Source organism: Catharus ustulatus, chromosome 10 (assembly GCF_009819885.2).
Source record: "Catharus ustulatus isolate bCatUst1 chromosome 10, bCatUst1.pri.v2, whole genome shotgun sequence".
In the NCBI taxonomy this organism is placed as follows: Eukaryota; Metazoa; Chordata; class Aves; order Passeriformes; family Turdidae; genus Catharus; species Catharus ustulatus.
Genome location: NC_046230.1, coordinates 16147105 through 16170537, shown reverse-complemented (window position 1 = coordinate 16170537; position 23433 = coordinate 16147105). Strand labels below are relative to the sequence as shown.

The following is a 23433-nucleotide window of genomic DNA, read 5'->3' as shown; positions in this document are numbered from 1 at the left end:
CGCTCTGGAGGCGTGTGCGCCTTCCCTGGCGAGGCTGTTCTGAGGAGAGGAGACCTGTCTCACTTCTCCTCAGTGCTCGCGCCTGGGAGAAGGTGGGAATGTGTTGATAGATGCGAGAAGTGAGAGCCTCATCCTTGCTGGGGAAGAGGCTGCCAGGTGTTTGGTGTCTGACTCCGCTCCCCGCAAGCGGCGGTGCCTCTGTGGGCTCTGACTCACTGGCTGAAGGAACAGCCAGGACACAGGAATTGTTGGGTTTTTGTTTTGTTTTGTTTTGTTTTTAAAAGTTTCTTTCTTTATTTTGGGTGCACATTTTGGCAAATAGCTGGGGAGGAATGAGCATGAATTTTGCCAGTGGGGGCTGCTGCCTTAAATAGCTCATCTCCTGTTCAGAGGCTGGGATCTGCCTGCTGGTGCTGGGCTTGCTTTAAATCACCTGCCTTTTAATGTCTGGAAAAGCTGAAAAGGCCAAAGAGAGCAGAACATGTGTTCAGCCTCCCTCTAGTGCTAGATTTTGTTAATCATCAGGGTTATTGGCCTGGTTGTAGGTGCTTGCTGGCAAGAAATGTTGGTACAAGAGAGCAGTTTTTGCTGCTGGTGGGGCTGCCTGACTCCAGGGAATATCAGTAACTCCCAGAAACTCTGGAAATAAAGCCACAGTCTGTGTGCATTGCTTGCCATTCAAGATTCAGCTTTTGCAGATTTCTGTTACTTCTGAGTTATTAAAATCCATATGATAAGCATCTGCATTTTGTCTGAATTGAAGCTGTGTCCAACAGTATAAATAAATTACCTGTTAATGTTAACCATCTTACTCAAACCTTGGCTTTGCAGGAATGCTTTTTATTTGTTTCCTTCCTGCCTTCCTCATGTTTGAGAAACAGGAATGTGCTATGCTTTAGACTTAAACAAATAACATGTATGTTCTCTGAATGTTTAAATGCTGACTGGGTCTCTACAGGTCAATAAGTGTTTGCTCTATAATAGGAGTTTTTAGGTTCTAGGGTGAGAAAAATCAGTAATATAACATCTGTATATGTTGATGAATATTGGGATGCACGAGAGAGAAAATGCACATATTTGTTACATGTACTTACATATTTATTCCATATAGATATACGTATGAGAAAAGAATCATGAGTGGGATTATAGAGCAGACCTTCACATTATTTGGACCAAGCATGCACATTTTATCCCTGCTCCTTTTTCATCCCTTTTTGTGGATAGCATGACCAGTAGATCCAGGATCACAGGAAAAAAGGAACACTGAGCACTTCTTTCAGGCAGCTCTTGATGCATCCCATCTTATACGCATGTTTATTTTACAATGCCAAACCACATTCTATTTTAAATCTTTAATGAACCTCTGTTCCCATCCATGTAACTTTCCAATCCTTACTCTCTTCAGAATAGACAAAGATGCTTATTATAAGCCGCAAATTTTACTGAAAGGGTAAACTGGAAAAGTTTTTATTGTGCAGTGTAAGCCTGCCATTCATCTCCCTGCCTGTCTATTAATATCTTGGCAATGTTATAATGCAACACAGCCTTTAATAGCTGAACCTCTCGGCAAGGACTACAAAGGAAGCAAGGACCCAAACAGTTAACTGTGCTCATTATTTTCATCATGCTTATTACTGTGTTATTTAATGTATTTGTTATGTTATTGTTTAATACAGTCACCCAGCACAAAGAATGTGCAAGGACCTGCACACTTGTGCCTTCTTTGGGAGGAGAGCTCTGTGGCTGAGGCTGAGAGATGCTTTCAGGGGTGAAACAGGGCTGCTTTTGATAATCTGCCTTACAGCAGGTGATGAGGTGAAGGAACAGAAGAAAGCAAAAGCCTGGTACATATCATGTGTAAATACGGTTATGGGACCCACTAAAATGTCGTAAGAGGAAACAGAAATGTTGCTGCTTATGATGGTCAGAGCTGATCAAGGTAAATCCATCTCAGGTTAAGACACAGTCCATGTGCCAGCTTGGCTCCAGGCAGAAGGCTGGGCTCCTCCAGTGCTGTGTCCAAGGCTACAAACCCTGGTGGGCATCTCCTTGGTCCTGTGGACACATCTCTGAGGGACACTGTCACACTGCAGAGGATAGAGTCAGACACAGCTGGCACCTGCAGAGAATTTAATCTGTTACCTGGGTTATACCATGGATAATACAGACATGAATGGAAAGCAATAGTGGAGGCATGGAGATGCATGCAGAAAAAGCAGGCAGTTTTATTCTGTCAGAGCTTAGCTGGTGACAGAGAAAAAACAAGCAAATACATCATTGTATCTAAGGTAGAATTATTTAAGCAGAGGGAAAATAAAAAGATAATGAAGATGTGGGAATTCTCCTATCAAAGCAAATGAGCTGTGTGATGGGGCAGAGTAAGATAACATGACCAATGCAGAAGTTTCCATTCTTCTCATATCTGAGTGCTCTTCAAGTCTGCTGTTGGATTAGCAGGTCCTAGGAAAAATCTCTTGCAAGATGGGTTGCTTTTGTCTCAGATCCTGGGTAGCCTGTATTGCATTAGGAAACTATAATGCAGCAGCAACACTAAAACAGACTGTCAGTAACAAGAAGGAATGCTAAAAACTACAGCAGACAAATTATTATGCCTCTTCTGTGAAGCTGGCTGGGATTAGAAGATGTGGTTTAGAAAGTCAAAGTCTTTCCATGCATCTTGGGCATGGTGGTAGTCTGGAACGTGACAAGCAGAGTCAGATTCCCACCTTGGGTTTGGTGCTTTAACTGCTGTGATGCTGTGCAGTGTAGGAAAGAGCTTTGGCCAAACAAGATAAGAGGAAACAGAACTCTGCTGATTGGGGAATCCAGTTGTGGCCTAAATTCAGTTTTAGAGCCCTGGAGTTTTTCAAAGAGTAGGGCAAATTTCATCCTATTTTTGATGACAATTTTATCTGGCAGCAATAAGACGTGGATATGGAGAAGTTGTGAGAACATCTAATTTCCAAGAATGGAAGTGGCTGAAATGCTGGTTCCTGTCTCTGTTTTTCAGTTTCCATCACTGGTGAAAAACAGCCTCAGCTGTCATGAAGAGTGGTTTTGTTGTTAGAAAATGTTGCCTCTGTGAGGAGTGTGTGGCACAGTGGCTGAGCAGTCTGGAAGGTGGTAGAAATACCAATGAGAAATGTTGCAGCCAGAGCTCAAAGAATTTCTTCCAGACATGATTTTAAGTGTCTGCTACCATAAAACTCCATCTTTGAAGGACCATTCTCCACAATTGTATTTTTCAGTTTGTTTTGCTGATTAAAATGCAGGATGTTGATTAGCTTTAAAACACAACGGGTAAGGGACAGCATCTGGAAAATATAATGTGATGGTTTTAGTATTGGTTTTAATGTTGAGAGAAGTAAAATATAAATGTTTGAAAAAGCTGTAGCAACTCCCAAGTATTGCTGAAACCAGTAAGCAGCAAAGGTGTTTTACAGAGTCCTTTCATTCAGCAGCCCTGAGGCACAGCTCCTTCCCTCTCCATCTCCACATTTTCCTTTTGCACAGGAACAGTCTCACGTCTTGTCACGTTAAAGGGCTGGCCTTCCTCTCCAGCTCCTGAGTTGCTTGCCCCTTCCTCCCCCTGCCTCTGGCTCTGCAAATTCCCCCAGTTCAGCCCTGCAGTGCCCCTCTCTGTGTTCCTGAAGGATGCCCCTGCTGAGGTCTGCAGGTACCTGGTGTCCCACGGGTGCTGGGGCTGCCTTAGGGAGCAGCGTGTGGTCAGTTCTGACCTTGGGTGAGCCTCCTAAAGACACTTATGTCAGGAACATGCTGTCAGTGCAGAAGTTTGGCTTCTGTGGTGTGTTGGCCCCAAGCAGAGATGCAGTTAAATACTGTTTTCCTGAGATCTGGTGTGTATGGGCAGCACCACCTTTTGTGATGCATGAATTCTCATTGAATGACAGCACTTTACATTCATTTATCTGCATGTGGACAATATCAAATTAAACTTTGGAGCTCACCCAGGAGGGATCTGCACATTGTAGAATCCATTTCAGGGCAGCAGAAATTACCCATTGTTCAGCTTTCTGTGTATTCCAGGTCCCTTTTCTTCAGCTGAGGTTCCTACTTAGGAGAGGCGTAGAACGTAAGGTGTCCAAACAAGGCAGTTGCTGTTGAAAAAGAAATAAAAAACCATGGCAAGCCAGCCAAATCCAATACCAGACACACATCTGGCAGCCTTAAAGGTAATGTAGAAGTGGGCCTAATGATTTGGAAAATGAGATTGCAAATTTCTTGAAGGCAAGAACCTTCTTCATTGAACCAGACTGTGGGGTTTGCCCAGCCTGCCTGCCCCACGAACTGCAGCCACTGACTACCCCAAAAATGGGTAGACTGAGGCAGTCCAGATTTTCCTCTGCTCAGCTTTGAGACATATAGTAGATTTTTAACATGATTCATTTCCTCAGAAGCCAAACCCAAGCCATTGACTTTCATGTAGCTTTATACATCCATTTTGCTGACGTTTTGCCAGGTTTACTGGGAATCCTTGCAAACATTTTGGCACTCACTCCTTCATATTACAGCAAAACAAGCAAACAAACTTAGAAATATGTTGTATGTTTAATTTCTGGACCTAGTGCTTTTTCAGGCTGTGAAAATTGACCAGCCAATTTTAATTTTACTTTTTTTCTCATTGGTGATTTCCTAATAGCTTCACAACCCATGCTCAGGAATGCTTTCTCAAATTCAGAGAAACTTGGCTGTGTGCTAAACTTCATTAAAGTTGATAGAACTTAAGCACACGTGTAAAATTAAGCACATGCTTATGTTTTATACAGTCTTTTTGCAGGTGACACAAACAGCTGCATATGGGTTTCCAATATGTGATTAAGTTCCAAAAGGAGTTTTTAAAAACAGTTTTAGTCAACCTTAATTTTCTGAAATTGGTAGCTTTAACAAAACCTATCTTTTTTGATTTAAATTGCCTGAGACGTGTGCCTTTTAAAAAGCTCTTTATTTAACTGTCACAATATGCAGTCTTGTGTGCGATAGAGTTTGCTCATGTAAATTTAATTTCCAGTTAAAGTGGTGCAAACACCAAGTGATGTCAGTAGATCTTTATGGACTGGCAGAGCTGTTTTTTTCTCACCTCTGTCGAGGTGGGGGCCAGGCAGAGCCATTAAATTGTCAGCTGTGCCCTTCTGCCTATCGCAGATCATAAAGCTTTGCCTGGTCACCCAGGGAGACCAAAGGCATCCAGCCTTGATCTGCAGACATCAAGGGGTGGGGAAATCTTGGAAGTTTGTTTTAACATTTAATTGCCTGCAGTATTGCACATAAATGAGTATCTCTGTTATTTCTAAATGGAATTTCCCTAGCTTTGGCTTCCCGACTGCCGTGTGTTTTTCTGTTTTGCTAGATTGGACAGTCTTGTGGTATCTGGCATTTTTCTGTTTTGCTAGATTGGACAGTCTTGTGGTATCTGGCATTTTCATTCTGTGAAACTCTTTAGATATTGCTACTGAGCTACTAAATCTCCTTCATAGGTGAAACCAAGTGAGTTCTCTACGTGTCTCCTTTTCAGGTGTTTTCTGCTTTTTGGGGGTGTCTCAAGTTCTTAAAGTGCTGCCTCCCATACTGGACACAATATGCCAGACTCACCGCAAGTGCTGAAAGAAGTAAAATCACCTTCAGCTCTGCTCTTTCCTTGTGCCTGGCAGGAGGTGGTGTTTGGTGTGGTTTTCCCCTCTGGGTATAAATCCAGAGTTGTGGGGGGGGGGGGTGACAGATTGCCTTGTGCACAGGTGTGTGGAATTTGTGGCTTGTCAGACACATCCTGTGCTGTCCGAGGCATCCTTCTCTTACCTCTTTTCTTATGCCAGAAAAGGAAAAATGAAGATCATGAGTTGGCCAGGATGTGAAGATGAAGAGAGTCTCTGCTCTTTGACATCACCAATGGATCTTTTAAAAATGTAACATTCATATGAGTCAGTGAGGTCTTCCATTATTGCAGTGGACACTTAATGAGCTGTTTGGTTTCTACATTGATTAAACTTTGCAGCTGTATTGGGGTAATTGACTGCTCTTTGGTTATGGTTCCCCTTGGAGGCAGATGATGAAATATCCGCTATGTTCTTCTATTTCTCAGTTTTTCTGTAAGCAGCAATACTCTGTGGGGAGCATCAGCTCTGCTTGATGGCTAATTAAACATTAATTTGTGATGATATTGGAGCAGATTTTAAGTTGGTGGGGGAGTGGGCAAAGAAAGGGGAAACTTTTAACAGTCACCATAATTGTCAATAATGAGTCTTAATGTAATTGCATTAATTAAAAGAAAAGGGATATATTCCCTGCTGCTGTAAAGTTAGTTAAAGTCAGTGAAAGTCATGCTGGGTCAAAAAGACTTCATGGCCAGCTCTTCTTGCCCTGTGGACAGACAAGTTGTGCTGTCCCGCCCAAGGTGTAAAGAAAAAAATTATATATCCTAGTTCTTATTGTATATTCTGCTGATGAACATGAATGTTTCACAAATTCAATTTAATTCCCAAGGACAAGTAATTGTAACTCCACCTGGAGAATATTAAATTGCCTTAATGGAAAAAATAAACTGGTTTTATTCTCCCCCTTCTCTCCCCACCTTCCCCATTCAGTTTTCAAATAACTTTACGTGCCTCCTTAGTTTATTAATACACTTCACATCTTGCTGCTGATTTTGCATCTGGTAGCACTTAACACAGACAAGACTCCCAAAGCTTTTGATCAGACATGTTAAGTAAACTCTCAGGGCTGTCGGGTCTGCTGCTCTGGCAGATGTTGGCTCGTGGGACTCCTCCTCTCTCTTCATCCCCTGACTGTTCCTTATCAAATCCATCCTGTTGCTTTCATGTGCTGAGGATTGTGGTGCCTTTCCCCATGTATTCTCTGGCCCACAGCGTGAAGATCCTCTGGTCAGCTGAAGGGCATCTGTTGTTTTGCTGCTTTTTGGTGTAGAGGCCCAGAGAAACCCTGCACTTTTTAAAAGCCCCATTTAGCCAACATTAACATTTCCAGCACTTCCTTCTGTGAGCAAAACAAAAGTGTGAGAAGCCCACAGAAGCTGGGTGCAGGTTTATATGCCCCAGTGGAGGTGTCAGCCTGTGATGCACAGGGAGCTGGGTCACACCATCCTGAGGCAGAGCAGATGGGGCTGAGGGGACCCAGCAGGACCTCTGTGCTGGCATCTCCAGTGTCAAGGCACCTACAAAAACACTCCTGGGCTGCAAGGAGGGTTTGTTGAGTGCTGTTTGCTGCATCTTCTTTATTCCTATTGAATGATTGCCTTGTGTTGTCCTCAGGGGTAGCAGAGGGACAGCGAATATTGCTGATCTTCTTGTGGTCTATTGTCCATGTCCCATCAAATATACCAGTGATCCATTGCTGGTGTTTGATCCAGGATTTCTGCAGACATACCCCAGGGCCATGGATCCTGTTGGCTAAACTATGATGCCCTTCCATCCTTTTTTAATCTCTGCTCATTCATCTAATATCTATGGCCGGATCCTCTTGAGAATTCTGGACTAACCACAGATGTGTGTGGCACAATCTTCCCTCCCGTGTTTGGGGCAGGAGCTGCAGGGAAGGGAGCAGAATCCTGATCACTGCTCATCCACACTGGTGGCATCCTGCCCCCACCAGTGTGCTGGTCCTGAGGCTGGGACCCTGCCCAGGATAAGCAGAGAGCCAGGGCTTATTCAACAGTGGTAGAAGATGAAGACAGGCCCCACTGGCCCACATGCAGTTGCTAGCCATGACAGTGCCTCAGACCCAGCCATGTCATGTGAAATCAGGGCCATCCTGCAACAGAATTGCAGCTGGACAGGGGTTTGTTGTCTTCTGGCATGTTTTGTCAGGTCTTAGATGGCAAATACAGAGAAAGAAATGTCCTTTAAGGAGCTGACCCAGGGGATTAGTGTCTTCATCTGGTGGACTGGAGGAGCTTGGCTGTATCTCCGAGTTTCAGCACCTCACTCCCACTGCTCCACCTGCATTCCCTTCCCAGGGCTGATATCCAGCTGACAATAGCCTCCTTGGGACAAGGATGTTTCCTAGGTATTGTGTGTGAACAATGTCTGTCACACTTATCTCTAGGGAAATATAAATCATTATTATCACACAGATTCATAACTGCAGCAAAGTCTTTGTTTTATCTATGCATCCCAGGAGGCTGAGTGCAGTTGGCTTTGATTTTTGTTGTCTCTGCTGAGAGAAAGGAAGAAATGGGTTTCCAGGTGTTGGGCCAAACCCTGGCACCTCGGGCTGTGGTCAGTTTATTTACCTGCAGAGGCTGGAATGTACCCACCAGCAGATGTGACTCCTGGCAGGTGTCAGCAGGTGGATAAAAAAACACAAGTGAAGACTTCATATGAATGTCTCTAGAGCTAAATCCATCACTAGTGACCAGAGAAAAATGTAAAAGGGAAGCACAGAAGATCTTATATTTATTCTGTATCTTGGAGTTTTCTTCCATGTGTTTCTCCTTCTGCCTTTGAAATCCATGTAAACTCATAGCAAGCACAGTGTCTTGCAGCAGAAATAGCTCTGCAGCTTAGCAGCATGTTGTGTGACAAAACACCTACCCCCTTTCCTTTGTTTTGAGACTGATGCCTCCTAGTTTCATGCTTTCTTGGTATATGCTTTCTCTGTATTTTTTCTTTTTAAACATGTTTTCATTATTTGTCCTTTTTGTAAGCTCCCTACACCACAGTGAGTTTTCAAATCAGGTGTTAAGGTTTTGCAAGATGTCTCCTTGCAATGCTTAACAAATAACTTTCCTTCCTTTGCTTGTTTGCTTACCCCAGCTGAAAACCTGTGCAGTTCTTTGCCACACCTTGTTGCTTCAGAAATGAGTTCAGTCTGGATACCCAGTGCTATTTGTGTTTCCCATGAGTGGAGAAGTTGAATGTGGGACTGTGGCTACCCCAGACTGGTTGATGTAGGTGTGACTGAGTGCAGCTCCCTTTACCCCACTGTGCCTCCTGCAGTTTGTTGTGGCACAGCTGCTGGTATGAACTTTGCCAAGGGAAGATATTTGGCACATTTGTTGGCTCTTTTTGGTACCATATAGGCTGGTCTTTAGGTGATGATCACCCCCACGCTGTTTAAGCCCTGTTCCAGGTGGGCCTGATCTGCGTCTTTACAGTGAAATCTTCAAAAGTAGCCAGAGTCAAAGAAACATTGCTCAGTTAAATGACAGTGGCATCTGAGAGGCACCCAATGGTGCCTTGGAACAGGCCTCTTTAAACTTTTGAAGTGTTTTCCTTTGGTCCTGCTTATATCCAGCAACACAAACCAGGTAAAACTATTCTGTGCCTGAAAAAAATGAAAGAACAAGGGGAAAAAATAAATCAAAACCTAACTTCCCTTTGGCTTTTATCCTTTATGTCATCAAAAGACTAAAAAGGATATTTCAGGCCTGGCTTCAGCCTGATGGAACAGCAGGGAAGTTCTTTTCTATTAGATCCTTGATACAATCACATCTGGTGAAATCACTGTGGTCACATCTGCTGAAATCTTCCATCATTTCAGATTTGTTTCAAAAGACTCAATCTTTCTGTTTTTAAAGGGCACGACTTTTTTCCAGCCCTCCTTGGTGCCTGGAACAGAGATTAGGCATCAATCAAGCATCTCAGACCCCCCTTGCCCTGAATGCAGTCAGCTCCTGTCTCTGTGTGCATGCGTGGGGGGCTGCCTCTTGGGACTGTTTAAATTTACATTAGGGAATTTGAAAGAAAATGTTTACACTTGTCTGTAGGCTTAGGGGAGCATAGACACAGCAACTCTTAAGGGTGCTTCATATTCCTGATAGATGCCCTTCAGTATGCATCTTTTTTTGCCACTGCAGTGTCTTTTGGAGCTTTAGATGGCTTTTGTAACCTTGGAAAGAAGAATGAATAAGATGAGGTAGCTGGGGTGTGTGTCTGAAAAGGACCTTGCCTCTGGCAGTGATATTGTTAGAGAAAGTGCAAAGAGAGAGAGAAAAAAGGAAAAACTAAACACAACTCCTAGCCTGAAGTATATCAAGACTGAATCATTTGTTTTCTTCTTCCTGGTTAACATTTCTCCCAGTCCCTTCTTGTCAGTACAGTGGATACTATTGACATCAAACACTTTTCTGTCCCTCACCTGTCCCCAGCTAAAATAGGAAATAAGAACTGCATCTTTCTTGCTCTGTCTGCATCCCTGTCTAAGCCCAGTGCCCAAGGCTGTGGAGCATAATGAGAGGCTCACTCCTGTTTTATTTGCTGTTCCCACCACCTCAGAGCCTATCCCAAGATTACAGCAGCCTGCAGACCATGGAGAGTGGCTGCCATGGGTGCAGCCTGGTAGAAGCAGGCAGTGGGCACTGAATTTATAAGCCCTACCACCTCATCTGTGGCTCACTGGCTTTTACTGGAGGAAAAGACGGTAGTAAAGTCTTTCAGGGCAGAAGTCTGTATGTTCTATCTACTTGCTCATAACTTCTGATTTTTCTAAATTCTACTTGCTCCTCTTGTTACCTTTGTCCTTCCTTTGTCCCAGAAGGCCTTTCTGCTTTTCCCTGCTCTTGGATGTGTAAATCCAAAAAGTGTTGATGTGTTGCTCCCGAGCTCCTCAGGCTCCCAGTAAAACCAATGTACCAGGAGCAGAAGGCACTGTGGGCCCCCAGCTTTGTTTTGAGTCATTAGCAGTGACCTTTCCTAATATCCATGGTGTTCATCTCCAGTCTTTCACTTGTGAGTTAGGAGGTTATCAGTGACCTGTGATAGCACAGCATGTGGAGTGAGCTGATGCTATGAGAAAGGTTGTGTGTTTAGCTGCAGCTCTGCTGTCTTGGACGTGTCTGCACAGATAAACCAGCTCCACATTTCCCACGGATGACAGCTCACGTTCCTGGGGCGCAGTTCAGAGGATGAGCTGGCCACAGCACTCAGGAAACATGCAAATGTACTGAGCTCAACCTCTGTTAGACAAGACTTTTGAGGTGGATAGAGAGATGGTGGGTATTGATGCTGGAAAACTGCACTGTGGTGAACAAAGTCCTGCTTCTCCCAAAGTATTCAGGAGTTTAGCCATTGTCTTGTGTTGGTAGAAAATAAACACTGGGGCTCTGGAGTTGCTTGTAGCCTGCCACCCATGTCAGCAGGTCACTGCTGCAAAGCCACCCTCCATGTTTCCCTGACACAGCAACACCACCTGGCAGCAGCAGTCTGGCTCAGAGGCCAACCTGGCAGCTCACATTGCACCTCATCCCAGGGGATAGTGCCTGGCCTGAGCTACAGCCCTGCAAGGCAGCAAACAGGGCATGGAGAGGGGAAAACAGAATGAAAGAGAGGCAACTGGGCCTGGGTAGGGAAAGGAATTTGGAGCAGGAGCTAGGAAGGACATCTGGGAGCCAGATTCTTCTCTTTGAGCCCACTACAAGGAGCTGGCTTGGTTAAACGAGAGACATTCTTGTTCCTCTGCTGAAAGCTGCAAAATACGATAAGAGTAGGTGATCTAGGGTTGTAGGAAGAGGTGACATCTAGGGAAATCATTGTGCTTTTCATGTCTTTTAGCCTGGCGAATAGTCTTACAACCCTTTTAGCACAGTGAGGCAATATTTGAGACCCTGCGTTGAGCTCTGCACTGCATGTTCTATAATGAACATTCCTTGGAGTGGTGCTGGGGGGACCTGTGGCACTAAGTGCTTTTGGGTTGTAGGATTAGCAAAAGTAAAGCAAATCTTTGTCAGAGCAGAGTGGGTTGATGGGGCTCAGGAGAGGATTACCATGAGAGCTGCACTGAGCTGCACACCAGGAATTCAGGGGCAGACAAACAAGCCAAGCAGTGAAGCTCTCTGCTGTTTTTCTCTCTTTTGACTCACAGCAGACACTGAGCCAGGGGATAGGAGTGTAGGCGTTGCAGAAGTTCACGTGAGTGGATAGTCTCTGGCATGAGTAATTTGTTGGACTGGGTTGGCTTAGGCTTGCTTTCTGTCGAATTCACATTGGCTGAGCCAAAGATAGCATCCTTTTTCTTTTTAAACCCATTTTTCCATATTCTGCTGGCTGGAAAAGGGGGTGCACAAGCGACATGTCTGCAACAATGCCATAAATCCAGACAGAAATAGAATTAGCAGTTCCCGCTGGTTCCGGTGTTTGTATCTGCAGGACTCTGAGCTTAACCAGCCCGGGCTCCTCGGAGCGGAGTCTGTGCGAACCTGTTGTGCCTTGGGACCTGGCGCTCGGGTTTTGTTCCAGAACAATATCATAAAACTTTTATAGCAACGTCATGACAAAGAGCATGGGAAGAGGAATAACTTAACCCTCTCTTGTTGAAGTTGGTGTTGCAAATGCTCCAGTTTGTCTATGCAGCAAATCCTTAGGTTGAATATAGAACACTGTGGGGAGAGAGAAAATTCAAGATTTGTAGGGATGGAGAAGAAAAAACAACCAGAAACCTGTCTTTGTGAGGATTATCATTTCTTAAATGTCTTTGAAGTCCATTTCTGCCCCAGCAGGCCCTGGCACACATCGGTAGTGGCATTCGTTGGCACTGTTGCACTGCATTATGTTCCTGCATTTGTGGAGTTGGGCTTTTAATCTATGTTGATTATGTTTTAATTGAATAAATAAATCAGAGCCCAGAATCAATAGAGATGCTTCTATGTTGTTTTATTTTATTTTTCTAGGTTTCCTAAGGACATTTAACTTTTACAACCTTATAACTTGTTCTGCAGCATTTGCTAGTCAGCTATTGCATAATTGTTCTGGGGAATGAGAACCTGGGAATAATATGGCCCAGAAACGCTAAGAAGCAGAAATGAAATTGGCTGATCTTCTCATCTGCCACCATGCCTTCTCTCCAGGGTCAGGGTACCACGCAGGTCCTGTGTGGACTCCAGTGTTATTCCTGGGTTTGCCATTGGCTTGATTTATCACCTCACATGTTGGGGCCTTGGATGCCCTTTGCATCTCCCCTCTCCTTTCCAGGCTGACTTTTGGCTGCTTAGCTTCAAAATTCTCCGGAATGGAACAATCACAGATTTTCTGTCTGAGAAGCCTGTGGCAGTTACAGGCCAACAACTGGAAGATAGAGAAAAACCAAACAAGGGCCATGAAGTGGAAAAGAAGTTGTACTTTTCAGATTTTAAAAAAACAGGTGCCTGCAGTTAGCCAGGAATAACGGTCTGGGCTAATTCCCATTATTTCATTTTTTTGAACAATGGTTTGGATGGAAAGATTTTGGCTCTATAATGAAAATAGGCAAGAGTCAAGTTTGTAAGTATTTTCTAACCTGACTGTCTGCCTTTTAAATTGTGTGTTCTTGCATAAGCCACACTGGAACTTCCATTTTCATGTTAATCAAACCAAATATGTTGTAATCCAATAAGATTTAATAATCATTAGGAGCTAATGGATGCCTCAGCACATATAAGTTTGGCAGATCAGAGGCTGCCTACTTTGCATAGCCTGTCTCTCTTTGACCAACTTGCCATTTATGTGTCAGATTGATGACTGGGGAACTCTTTAAAACAGGTAATGATTGACTGCTCCTAAAATGAAATTTAAATAAAAACTATCTGGAACAGCCAGTGAACCAAAGGAAAAGGCAAATTTTTGGCTTGGAAAATTGAAGTAACTTGGTGAGAGTGAAGGCAAACAGAGCTGGATTGTCTGTGGGAAGGTGCTGGTATGGTCTGACCAGTTTTTGCAGTTGAAATTAGGGGAATTTAGTTATTTAGTATTTTTATTATTGACAATGTCAAACTCTGAATGAGTTCTTCTGCACAGAACTCTGTAGTTGCACATACACAGAGAGACTCTGTCCTGTCCAGGGGATTTGCAGGTAAGTAAGATGTGGAAGAACAGAAGAAAAATAACTCAGGTTGAAAAAAAGACTTTCAGTGTAATTTTTCACTTGATTCAAGAACTTTGGTTTCTCTGCATGCCCTGGTGGTGGCCTGGCTCAGTGGCACCTACTTTGTCCATGGCAGGGATCCTCAGCTGGTTTTCTTAAATTTCCCATTCCTAGTGGAGCTGCCTAATTCCCAAAGCACTGAAAACATTGAGGAGGATGTTCCCTCGCCTTTGCCTGACTTTGTGCGCTGTTGAGAGTTCCTGTTGTTGGGTTGGGCTGTACTGCACAAAGGTCCTTCCCAGAGATTTTGGTCTAGGTTGATTTATCAAAAACAAAGCATGCGAATGAGTCCTCTTTAAAAATGCTTATTCTAGCAGGGATGGCAGTGCTGCCCTTAAACAGTGACTTGAAGGTCACATGCTCTGCTGTGGTGCTGAGTCCTGGGTTTTACTTTTTGAGATGGATAGTAGTGGTGGTGAAAATTCAAGTCTCTTCCCTTCCAAGTGAGCAACCCTACCAGCCTGGGAACAAATGGGACTGGGCTGTTTTGAAAGCAGGAAGAAAGCAAAATGTATTGATTTAGGGTTCTTGGCTGCATGTTGGCATTTGCTCTGGACATGGGCATTCCAGCATAAAAGCCTTTTCACAAGGACCTTACTTATGTTATTTTGTGACTGCTTGTTGCAAATCACACCCTTCACCTTCAATCTGCTAGAAATGGATTGAACTTTTTCACTCCTCCTTGAAGGAGCTCATTTTTCAGATAGAATTTGTAAATAAGTGTTGAATCGGACGGGTGCACCTACCAGGAATTGATTTAAAATAAGAATAGGTGCACCTGGCCAATCACTGGCTACTGTGGCTTGTAACTCTGTTCTGTTTGTGCTTTGCCTGAGATGAGAACATTGCAGAAGAGATACTCTCAGGATCAGATGCTCCAAGCCTGTGCCCAGCTTTGTCTTTCCAGACAGGTATCCTTCTATAACACATCTTCTCAATCTCATGGTGTGAGGATTGTTCTGCCTCTTCAACTCCAAGTCAGTTTTACACAATGGGACTCTTGTGGCAAATACGTGAAGAAAAGACCCAAAGCAGCATAAATTTCTGTGAGATGAAGGCTTGCTGTTAGTTCTGGAGGGAGCTATAGGATTTCAGCATGTGTGTCCCTGTAACCCAAGAGTTATTGCTGGGCATGGGCGCAGCTCTGTGAGGACAGTAAGAATCCATGTGCCAGGCCAAGTGGTTTGAATAACTTGAACTTTTCTTTCTTCTTTCAGGTGAATCCTGGTGGCAAGACCCTTGAGGAGAGGCGGTCCAGTTTAGATGCAGAAATCGACTCTCTGACCAGCATCCTGGCCGACCTAGAGAGCAGCTCCCCATACAAACCTCGGACTCAACAGGTTAGTGGCACGTTGCGTAAACACAGAGTGGGAAAGGGGCCAGCATCAACTTCTGGAGTCAATTTGCTAAGTGCTTGGTATTTGTTGCAAGAACGCCTGCCAGTTCCTCCTGATAGCATCCAGATGTGGCTGTCAATGGGGAGAAGGGCCCAGCTGCTCTGAGGGGGCACCGGCTCAAAAGCTGCCGCACCTCTGAGCAAAGGGCCTCTGATCCCGACTGTCAGATCGCCACAGAGATTGGTAGAAAAATACTTGCAAAAAACGGCATTTCATTTGCCTCAACTTGCAACCAACAATGACTTGTGAATTAAAACCTTTTCGATTCGCAAGTACTTTTGTGCTTTTATTTTCTTGTTGTTTTTCTGTTCTGCTAACTTTTGTCTGTCGCGCTGCCAGAAGGATCCAGATATCTGCATCTCATGAAGTGCCTTGGATCGGCACTCGGCTGTCAGGGTGGCTGTAGCCCAGCAAGGCAGACTGGAATTCTCACTTCTCTGCTGTGTCTAGACGAGGACTGCAGGGGTGACAGCCACTTGGCTAATTTTTGTCACTCATCTAGGTAGTGCTTGAGTGGAGCTATTTAAGTTTTGGTGAGATGTCATCTATTTATCAGAGGAAGTGATGACACCCCAGTGGCACTTTTAAAAGGGCAATTCTTGAGATCTCATAAAATCATCCTAGATATGTTTGGGTCTCCTCTTTCCTTCCTAGTCCCATGACTAGTCTCGTTTCTTCATGTGTCTGGGTCTGTAGGCTGTATACAGCTATATGTATGCTGTATTTCTCTTAGTAAAGCCCCGAAAGCCAAAAGTATCAAAGGGATAGGTGAGTGATGGATGCACACCTACTATCCATACAAGCCTTCTCTTTGGTTTGTCTTTTTTGTTGTTTTCATTGCTCCATTTCTTTTAACTGAGAAGTGATACCTTTGTACCAGAACTAAAATAATGATTGGAGTCTCTTTAGATTTGCTTCTCTTCAAGTCTGCAAATGGAGCAAAAGCAGAGTGAAATCAGATTTGTGCTCTTTTGAAAGTGTCCCCCTGCACACAGTGGCTCTGGGTTTCCATCCTTTCTGCAGGGACCTCCCTATAAACTCATCTTTCATTTTAGTGGCATGTGCACAGTTATTGCATAAACTTGCAGACTTGTCCTTGAAAAATAGTCTAATTTGGATTAGTCAGTCAAAAAGACCAGCAATGTAAGCCAGATACAATTCAACCCTTTTCCCAGTGGGGTTTTGCTGTTGTGACAAATGAGATGAGTTCCACTGAGGCACTGTGGTAAATAACCCATGTTCAGTTTGTTTGCAGGAGCCAAACACACACCAATGCACACTGTTACTGTGGAATGCTTTATAGACTCCAAATGCTGCAAGAGTTGAGTGAAAGAGATTTGGGCTCCCCATTTTCCTCAGCAACACCCACAGTCAGGTCCAACACCTTTGTGGGGACAGCTAACTTCTGTACCCATTTCATGGAGCATCTGCAGTTTGCTGACAGTGCTGCTGACTGTTTCCTGGTGCTTCTTCCTTTGGGATCTGGGGTTGTGTGAATAGGTTGTTTTTTCACTTTTATTTTACTCTTATACCATTAGCAGAAAAAATTTAAAAATCACAGCATTCCAATGCAAACTTCTGCAGGTGTGTATTTGAGTTTCTGGAGGATTTGAAGTCATAGTCAAGTTTGGGACTTGATCTGATTTCTGAAGCTCATCACCCTCCAAGATGATGTGCTCATTCCCATTCATGCACGTGCTTGTTCCCATGGCTTTCTGCCACAGCTCAGGTGGAGGCTCTGCAGACTTGTCACCTGCACCCAGGAGCACCTGCTTGGTGAGGCTTCCAGGTGCACCACACTCTGTGTGGTCTGGTGGGCAGAAGAAGCTGAACTCCATATCTGGGATCAAATGCCAACTAGATTTGTTCAGTTTATCTGACTTTTCAGCATCTCTTGGTTAACTTAATGACGTCCTGTAAAAAGTACTGCTGCTGCAGATTCTGACTACAGCTGTTAGAGAAAGAAAATGCTAAGAGTTGGATGTATTATCTGCTGTAATTAAAGAGTACTCAAACAAGTCCTTGAAAGGTGGAACTAGAACATAAAGCTTTGATATTTTCCTTTGTTTGATCTCTACTAAGTATTAAAACTGGTGAGTCATTTGATGGTCTTATAGTAGGATAATAGATTAGGCTGCAAATTGTAAGGTACTTACTTAGAACATCAGCACATTTATTGGATTACACCTTAGCTGACCTTCCCAAATTTATCAGGATAATGGTTGCAGATAGGAAAAAAGAGCTACAACTTGTTTTCAGAGAAGACGTTTTCAGTTGTGCTTACGCGGGTAAAGCATTACAATAATTTTATAGGAATACCTTGCCCTTGGGAATACTCCTGTTTTGGAATAAGAGAAATTTTATTGTTATGTTTCTTTTTTATATTATCTTCAAGACAGTTTTAAAGGAACATAAGATAAATCCTAACATAGTCCTCTCTCACTGGAGTAGGAGTGATAGCGGGGTAATGCCAAGCAGTTTATTTAACATACACTGCCCATTGGCATAAATTCACACAAAGGGAAGATCTTTTGATCCTTGGTGTGAGTTCAAGACTGCAAAGGCACACGCTGCACCAGGGGGTGCCTCTGACACAGAGGGATGTAATGTTTCTCAGAAAGGATGAGCCAACATCAACCCCAGACCATAGCCCATGCTGTTGAGGACACGGGTGAGTGTGAATCTCTGCACCATCCCTGCATTACCTGGGTGCCACTCTGGTAACATTTTTTGTGTGCCAGGCAGGTGACAAGGACACTACCATGAGCTGAAGCTGACCACCATTAATAGAAGGCAGGGAGAGAGCTTGGACACCTGTGGTCAGCAGTGTCCTCCTGGTACCTCATGGTCCTGCCTGCTTCTAGACAGATGGGTAGGAAAACAAAGGTGACCTGAGCTAAGTCCATGTCTTACAAGCAAAAGGCTCTCTGAATCACAGAAGCAGTCAGGAGTGATTCAATGCAAGTTTTTGCCTTTCAAAATTGCACATACATAAAAGTACAGAAAATTACAGGACTAAATCATCATCTTTAGCCTCAACAGAGCAGCATCTAAGGATGTTTTCTGTCATATCAGGTGGTGTAGGAGAGACTGTATTTAAAGAATTAAGCTAGAACTGAAGGTTTAGGTCTGCATGACCTTCACCAGCATGACCAGTTCTCACCCTCTAGTACAGTAAATTGAAATTGTACAGGATGACCAGCATGATCTCAAAATTACCATGACTGCAGTGGCATATGAAGTTTAACTTGCTGCAGATGTTTTGTTGGAAGAACTGCACATGCATTATGAAAAAAATCTAATTAATATTTTCCTCCCACTTGGAGCAGTTTGGAAGAACTAGTGTGATGAGTAAAGTACAGAGCTCCTCTTGTGTAGCTGCTCTGTGCTTCTGTGTACATATCACACCTTCTAAATTGCAGTAACTCATTGGAAAGTTCAGAGGCAGAGAACCCACTGTATCTTTCATTAATAAAAGGAGGCATTAATAAAAGACAAGACATTAGGTGCATAATTTCCATGGATTGGAACAGGGGAAAGTCATCAATTGTGTGAGCCCCCTAAGCAGAGGCCTAGTGAATGCTGTGGTCATCTGACTCCTCTGTTAAAGGGTATTTTCCCAAATTTTTACCTGTTCTGTTTAAATCCTTGCATAAGAGATCCGTGCAGCAAGACCATAACCAAAAAAAAAAAAAACACCCCAAGCCAAACATGCCAAATTTCAGCCCATAAAACAAATGTTTGCATTTTTTAAAAAACAAGAAAACTTTGTGACTCTGGAGAAAGGCTTCCAGCAGAGACTGGGAAAATGAAATACTGGAAATAGCAGCACACACAAACTCAGGATTTTTTTGTCCCTGCTGTGAATTATGTATTGAATGATGATTGCTTTGTCTGGAGTTGGACACCTACCTTCTGAAACTCTTGAGTTTTATCCTGAATTTCCAACAGAATATCTGTTTGGTAAAATAGCACTTCACAGGAGGTGTACCAGGTAATAAGATGTACCTGGTCTGATGGTTTTTAAGGTTTTTCTGAAAGCAAATGCTCTGTGGCCAAAATTTGTGAAGTATTTAAATAGCAAAAAAATCTTGTTTGACCATGCACCATGGTCAAGATGAAATCTAATTGTGTGTAGCTCTCGGAGGCAGCTTGATCCAGAGGGAACTGAGCTGGCACTCTGGAGACCTGTCTCATTCCCAGCAACCACTGCTGTGCTAAATGACCTTGAATATAGTGTTTCCCCTCTCCTTCCTCTCAAAATCTCTTCTGTCCTTGTAGCTTGGCAACCGCTTCGATGTGATTTGCCTCTTACTCCCCATGTGTATGGCATGTAGCAATGTGGAACCTTGGTCTGGGTTGAAGGCCTTTGGGTGATGTGGTTGTGCAAACAGGTGGGAACATGAAGGCAGAGTTAGGCAAGATATCTAAAGATTCATGCCTGCCTCTGTGTCATTGCCCCCAGTACTAGACATCTGTCACTATCCAACAGTTTAAGGCAAAGTGAGCACCGTTTTGAAGGAAAAGAGGCTCATTCTCAATGTGAGCTAAACAATAAAAATATAAAGAAAATTAAATTTAAAAATCAGTGATGCATTTTTTTTAAGTTTCAAGTATACTGGGAAATAATGTCCTGTAATGACTGGAATTTAAAAGGGATTAAAATGTTTGACGGTGCTGGTGGTTATCCTCTCACTTCTTTTGATAACCATTTAGGGACAATAAAAGCAGATAAAAGGCAATAGATGTATTTTCTTGCAGAGTGGTGGGACAGGATTGGACAGTTTCAGCTGTACGATGGCAAAGCAAAGCAAAATATTGAGTGCTGAACACAAAACAAAACTAGGCAAAATATTGAGTGCCAAAGATTCTTAGGACGACTCTTCCCTGTGAATTTCTAATTGTAGTGCCCCACTTAGCTGTGTCAGGAATACATGGCTGAGAGTTGAGGTGTTTTATCTTGGTTTATGCAGAGCTGGGTTTCCAACCATGATTAAAGCTTCCAGCCCAGCAAGGGGAAGCACAGCTTTGAGAAAGATCCTTATGATTGCTCTTGGTTTGGGCTGTGAGGCTCTGTGAAAAACAGATCATTGAATCTGAACTCAAAACAGTCTGTGTGAATTTGCTGCTCCAGGCTCAGAGCTGGTTTCGTTGTTCCTGGTACTTGTCTGAGCCTGGCTGCTTAGGTTGGTTTGCACCAAAAGGATTTTGGAAGTGCAGTCCACCGGGTATGTTACAGAACTCCAGTTGCTGACAGGAATGTATGTATTTCTTTTAAGAAAGAAAATTTAAAGGTACAAGCAGATTGAAATTGATTTGGTGGGTTCAGAATGAATTCCTCCCTCCTGTAGCATTTATGTGATGGAGAATTTTATGGTTCCTCAGTTATGGGACTCAGAGGGATATGGCATTTTCAGATGTTCAGTTTGGGCTGAAATAGATGGCTTAGCTTCTGCCATCTTCACATATGATATTTCAGGTAAATAGAAGTTTCCTGGCCTTGTTCTGCTGGTCTGAGCACTTCTAACTGCTAGGCATCTGCACAGCTTTGTCGAAGAGTCTTCAGTGTCCAGCAACACAGCACAGTAGCCAAACAGTGCTTTCTCAGTTGCAAAAGGCTCTTTGTATTTGTTCTCTTGGGGTCTGTGCATTTTGGGCTTTGCAGGTGTTTGAATCTCTGTGTTGTAGGACAAAAGAGCTCATTAGAAATAAGCTCACCTACTAAAACTGAGAAGCATCTGCTGTCCATCCTAAAGGGCTGATGACCTTTTAGTAGGACCATTCAGCTACTCCACAGCTTTTGTGCTACACACTGCTTTTCCTGAAGGCTGTGAGTACTGCTGCTGTTTTGCTGACTTGGATGGCTCATGTGCACACAGAGGGATGATAGTGGCTCACGGTGGTGTGCCTGAGCTGGTGTTGAGCTGGCAAGCTCCAGCCCTTGTAGCAGCATCAGATGGCTTGTGCAGACTCACTGCAGGGTGTTGACTATGGCTGTTCTCAGTGGGCTGTGACACTTTTGCCATAGTCATGGACATCAGGAATTGCATGGGCTGTTCTGAAGATGGGGTCATCTCTGAGGGCTGTGCTCCTGCTTCTGGCTGCAGCACGCTGGCTTTGTGCTGTCTGGAAAATCCGGGTAGATTACTGCAAGTAGGAAAAGAAGCATCCCATCTGGAGTAATTCCAGTAGGTTCCTCCCAGCACTCAAAATGCAAAGTGTCTCCATCCAGAAACCCTGTGATTCCCCTCTCCAGAGTGACATTCCCACCCCATGTGGGTGAGTTTGAGGTGGTCCCAGGGTTGGGTCTTTGTGGGGAGCCACTGTGGGTGCACTGGCTGTGAGCAGCACATCTGTCCTGCCATCCCTGACGTGTCTGCAGGCTGGAGCGTGCACAGGATGCTCAGCCATGAATGTGTGAGTTGGGAGGCATAGCCAAGAGATGATTTAATGTATATTTGGATTTGCTCTTTCTCTATAAGAAGGGAAACCTTCCTGCAGTCATCAGCTCCAGCCGGTGCGTGCGGCAACTGATGCTGCTCTGATTAGCAGATGCCTGAATCGAGTGCATCTGCTGGTATGTATTAAACCTTAATCCTTTTGATAAGAGCATGTCCGTGAAGATTTTTAAAGAAAGTTTTCTGAGATCCTGGATTATCAGCCTGTCACAGATGAACAGGATAAGAGTGACCTTTGCAGGGTATTATTTCTTCCTCTTGTACTATCATCAGAGTGAAAATAAATCAGCACTACTCCTGCTGTTTCTTTTTCTGATATATAATCAAGTTCACAGAAATATCAGTAGGGTTTTCTTTTTCATTTTTCCCTTTCTCTTTTTCTGCATCCATTTTGGTTTTCTGCCTACGTGTTTGGCTAAAACTTTAGATGACGACTAGTGTTGGATATATCGGACTTTAAAATCTGTGCAGGGATCTCAAATTTGTATATGGATAAAGATAAACATTTACTTTGGGAACAGTGATAAAAAGCAAATAGTAGTGCATAATTTGGTCTTTTTCTCATTCCGCATTTGTGATTGTTTTGCTGTGAGTGGTTGAGAGCAGGGCTCTTATTCTCTAAAGCTTTTCAAGGCCTTCTACCTATTGTTTTGTTTTGTTTTGTTTTCTCTCTTTTTCCCCACAATGGGTCTGAGCCACTGTAAGCCGTCATCTCAGGAAACCTGTCATCATTTCCCCATCCTTGCATTTTGGCACTCTCCTCAAAGGGCTGCGGCGCACTTCACGAGCTGTCCGTGTGTCCAGCCAGCAAAGAGCAGCTGCCTCTGGGGCAGGAACCTGTGTTTGTTGGGACGCAGCCTCTGCTCGCGCTCTTGCATGGGTCGATGCATGCGAGTGCTTCAGTGGCATCCGATTCACCACCATGACAGCAGCCCTGCGAAATGGGGAACTACACTGGCTGTCTCATGGGCAGGGGAGGAACCTAGGCACTGGGAGATCAGATGACTTGGTTTGTGCCTGAGTCACCAGAGGAGCTGAGGGCACACCATGGGCACCCTGTCATGGATTTATCTTCATCTCATACTCCGTGGGCAGAGTGTGTGTGAGAACATCCCCTGTCAGGAAGATTCAAAGAGGTCTGGCTGTGGGGTTGATTTCCCCACGTGTGGCAGCCACTCTTCTGCCCAGTGCCTGCCAAGGAAATAACTGGAGCGTTTTGAAATGAAAGATCAGTTGATTAATTCTTCCTACCCAGCACCCACTGGTGTCCAGCAGTTGGCTGCTTCCCACAGATGGTTTGATCTCTGTGCCTGCTTTTAAGTGGGTCTGTGGAGGGGTATCTGTGTGAAGAACTCTGTGGCTGGGGAGGAGGGATCCCTCAGATCCCCATCCTGGGGAGCTGCGGGGAGGTGCTGGCTGTCCTTGCCTGGCCCGTGGGGTGGCCCCACTGCACACGTGCACAGCGAGCTCCACGCCTGCTGCGTGTCCTGCAGGCAACTTGAACTTTTGCTCTTCCAGACTGTGCTGTAACCAGGATCTCTGACCTGGAACATGGATTGTTTGGCTGACACACACAGACAAATGCCAAGGCTAATAGTAGGGGGAGAAGGGAAGTGAGGCGGGGGCAGTCAGGAGGGGTAACAGATGAGAACAGGAAGGGTCAGAGTCCACTCAAGACGCAAGACACAAGTCCATAGGAAATCAAGCTTCCT

The 23433-nt window shown here is 44.1% G+C and overlaps 1 protein-coding gene across 1 annotated transcript in view; it reads left to right on the top strand.

The window, feature by feature from the left end:
• The window catches only part of LOC117001014 (LIM domain containing preferred translocation partner in lipoma), a 326262-nt gene that overhangs the window by 152296 nt on the left and 150533 nt on the right, over positions 1 to 23433 (top strand). Inside the window, exon 7 of the mRNA XM_033069157.1 lies at positions 15084 to 15206. Coding sequence (XP_032925048.1) covers positions 15084 to 15206 — 123 coding nt within the window. The remainder of the gene's footprint in view (positions 1 to 15083; positions 15207 to 23433) is intronic.